Consider the following 3774-nt stretch of genomic DNA (forward strand, 5'->3'; position numbering starts at 1 on the left):
GTAGAATGTTCTCCAGTTATCCTACCACTTTCATCAAACTGAACTGAAAGTTCCGAAGCCTTTTTTTTTCTCAATTTTTTACATGTTGTAGGCCCTCTTTTTTTGCGTTTAGTAGCTTTAGTAGGAGGGTCTGAAGATATAGATTGATCAGGCATGATTATCTATATATACCTGCACAAACCAAATAAAATTATTAGTAAACATGTTATATTGCATTTCAACTTGAACAAAATAGTCTTAAAAATTATTTAACAATTTATAAAGCTTACAATATTACAACCGATTGTCAACCCACAATCCTTCTTCATGATCACTACGCATGTAACTTATTTCAAGGTTATCTTCTTCTAAAGGTAAAGACTGAAAGCCAATAGAAAATGGAGGAGTTTCATCAAAATGATCATACTCTTCTTCATCCAAAACATCACCAACACCAACAATAGATCTTTTGCTTTGTAACACAATTGACCACTTATTATCAACAGGATCAGAAACATAAAACACTTGTTTTGCGTGAGATGCAAGTATGAATGGTTCATCATGATAACCCAACCGTTCAAAATCAACCAAAGTAAAACCCAATTCATCTATCCGAACGCATCTTCTATTATCGACCCAACTACATTTGAATAGAGGAATTTTAAACACTTTGTAATCAAGTTCCCAAATTTCTTCAATCACACCATAATAAGACATAGCAGCATCAATCGGTTTAGTATCCTTAGCACTTGAATAATCTTTTGATAATGCTACTTGTGTAACCCCACTATTTTGCACCACACTCTTTTCATCTTGTCACTTGGTGTAAAATGTATATCCATTTATGTCATAACCTTCATAACAACTTACAAGCAAATCAGGTCCATATGCTAACCATTTGATGGTTTCACTGACTTGAGATAAGTCGTCTTTCATCACTGTATCTTTGAACCATGTGATGAATGTGCGATTGTGTTCAATGGTCACCTATCTTTCACCCTTTAAAGGATTTTGTTCTCTTATCAGGGACATGTGTTGGTCCAAGTATGGATGTACCTCAGAAAGATGTTGCAATACGAGATTATGTGCCTTATTTCGCAACTGCAAAGGTGGAGAAACTGGTCTGTACCCAATAGTACCTTTCCCGGTGAGTCTTCCTTCATGACGAGACTTAGAAACACCAATTGACTCAACATTAGCTAAATAATCAGTACAAAAATCAATGACTCCTTCAGCACCATAACCTTCAATTATACTCCCTTCAGGTCAATACCGGTTTCTCACATATCCTTTCAATATTCCCATATATCTTTCAAACGGATACATGTACCTCAAAAAAACCGGACCACACATCTTAATTTCCCTCACCAAATGAACAATCAAGTGCACCATAATATCAAAAAAAGATGGAGGAAAATACATTTCAAATTGACACAAAGTAACAACCACATCAGCATGCAAATCATCTAACACATCTAGATCAATAACTTTACTGCAAATAGCATTGAAAAAGAAACAAAGCTTTGTTATAGCCCGCCTAACATGTTTCGGTAGGATGTCTCGAATAGCAATTGGTAACATGTGTTGCATTAATACATGACAGTCATGAGACTTCATGCCAACCAACTTAAGGTCCTTCATCGACACAAGTTTCTTAATATTCGACGAATACCCAGAAGGAACCTTGACACCATTTAAACAGGCACAAAAACTTGTTTTCTCTTTTTTGGATAAAGTATGACAAGCTGGAGGTAAGTATGTCCGCTTTCCTAACTCTTGTGGTGCTAACTTATCCCGTATTCCCATTTCAATCATATCCTTTCTAACCTTAACACTATCTTTCGTCTTCCCTTGAATGTTTAACAGTGTCCTAATAATGCTGTCACAAACATTTTTTCAACATGCATAACATCAAGACAGTGTCTAACTGATAAATGCTCCCGATATGGTAGATCCCAAAATATAGACCTCTTCTTCCAAGGAGTCGTTTGACTAGTCTTACAAGTCTTACCAAAATCAACTTCAATATTCTTAACACGTTCATAAATAGTATCTCCAGATAAAGGTAAACGAGCAACTCGAGTCTCAAGATTTCCATTAAAAGCCTTTCTCTTCTTACGATAAGGATGACCCGTAGGGAGAAATGTCCTGTGGCTCATGAACACATTCTTTTTACAGTTACTCAACCATAGACTGGGAGTTTCATCTTCACAAATTGGGCATGCCTTAGCTCCTTTAGTAGTATAACCCGATAGGTTACCATAAGCTGGGAAATCATTTATTGTGCAAAAAATCATTGCACGTAAGGTAAATCTGCTTCGAGTATAAGCATCATACACCGGCACACCTTCATTCCACAAAATCTTTAAATCCTCAACAAGTGGCGCTAGATATACATCAATGTCATTTCCTGGTTGTTTAGGCCCTGATATCAACAACGACAACATGATGTATTTTCTTTTCATACACAACCAAGGAGGAAGATTGTAAACTACTAAAAGAACAGGCCAAGTACTATGTCGACTGCTCATGTTACCATGAGGATTCATTCCATCAGTACACAGTCCAAGTCTAAGATTTCTATTTTCAGAACCGAAATCAGGCCACCTCCTATCAATATTTCTCCATTGAGGTGAATCAACTGGATGTCTCAGTTTTCCATCTTCTTTTCTTCCAATAGCATGCCATTGCAAATTTTTTGCCTCTCTTGGATTAGCAAACATGCGTTTAAATCTTGGTATTATGGGTAAGTACCATAATACTTTGGCTGGGGGACCCTTTCTTATTCTTACATGCATCTTTGTTTTTATAACATGATGCTCCACACGTTGGACACACATGCAAGTCCTTATAATCTTTTCAATACAAAATACAATAGTTGGACATGCATGTATCCTCTCAATGTCCATACCCAAAGGACACAACATTTTTTTTGCTTCGTAAGTTGAATTAGGAAGTTCATTGTCACCCGGAAGCATGTCTTTTATTAGTTCTAATAATCCCGTGAAACTTTTATCACTCCATCCATTCTTTGCTTTTAAATTATATAATTTAAGCACTCCAGATAACTTAGTAAATTTAGTACTTCCAGGGAACAACGGTTTTTCAGCATTGTCAAACAAATTTTTAAATTCAGGAGGCATTTCACTAAAATCTTCCTGCACATCACGCATCATTTCATCTATTCGATCATTATCTTCATCATTCTCATCATTGCTAACATGAGATGCATTATTCTCCTCATTATCTTCAAGAGTTTGACAATTTGCTTTAGTTTTACCGTGTGCATGAGTTTCACTATCTATATAAGTTTCCTTAATTACACTTGTACTAGGAATTAAGCTTTCACCGTGCCATATCCATCTTGTGTATCCTTCCTTAAAACCACGACGTATCAAATGACTCTTCACTTCATCAGAACTACGATATCTTTTAAAATTCTGACAATCGCAACACGGGCACACAATAAAGTCCTCCCCCTTTTTACTCATATTTTCTTCAGCACATTGTATAAACTCTTGAACCCCTTGCATATATGGGAATGTAGTGCGTTTTCCGAACATCCAACTCCTATCCATATCTGTGAATTCATAAAATACTACTCTAAGTACTAATCAGATATGGATACGCAATGAGACATTGAATTAATTAAAAAAATATCTGAAAAAAATCAACACATTTCTGTGAAGATTTCCAACTGCAGGATAGACATGTAGGTTAAAAAAACAATATTGAGATCATATGTGCAAATATGCATCAGGTACTTGATCACTAAGGATTGCAGCATGTCCTACC

The 3774-nt window shown here is 35.9% G+C and overlaps 1 protein-coding gene across 1 annotated transcript; it reads right to left on the reverse strand.

Annotated features, from left to right (window-relative positions):
- Positions 1–273: 273 nt before the first annotated feature.
- Positions 274–3557, reverse strand: LOC109163850. The gene is made up of 3 exons (XM_019312565.1): positions 1948–3557; positions 1400–1858; positions 274–619 (listed from the first exon to the last, which is right to left on the reverse strand). Exons 1-3 carry the CDS (start codon positions 3555–3557, stop codon positions 274–276), a joined length of 2415 nt encoding a protein of 804 aa, XP_019168110.1.
- Positions 3558–3774: the final 217 nt, after the last annotated feature.

The sequence above is a fragment of the Ipomoea nil genome, unplaced genomic scaffold (assembly GCF_001879475.1).
Source record: "Ipomoea nil cultivar Tokyo-kokei standard unplaced genomic scaffold, Asagao_1.1 scaffold3047, whole genome shotgun sequence".
NCBI classification, from domain to species: domain Eukaryota; kingdom Viridiplantae; phylum Streptophyta; class Magnoliopsida; order Solanales; family Convolvulaceae; genus Ipomoea; species Ipomoea nil.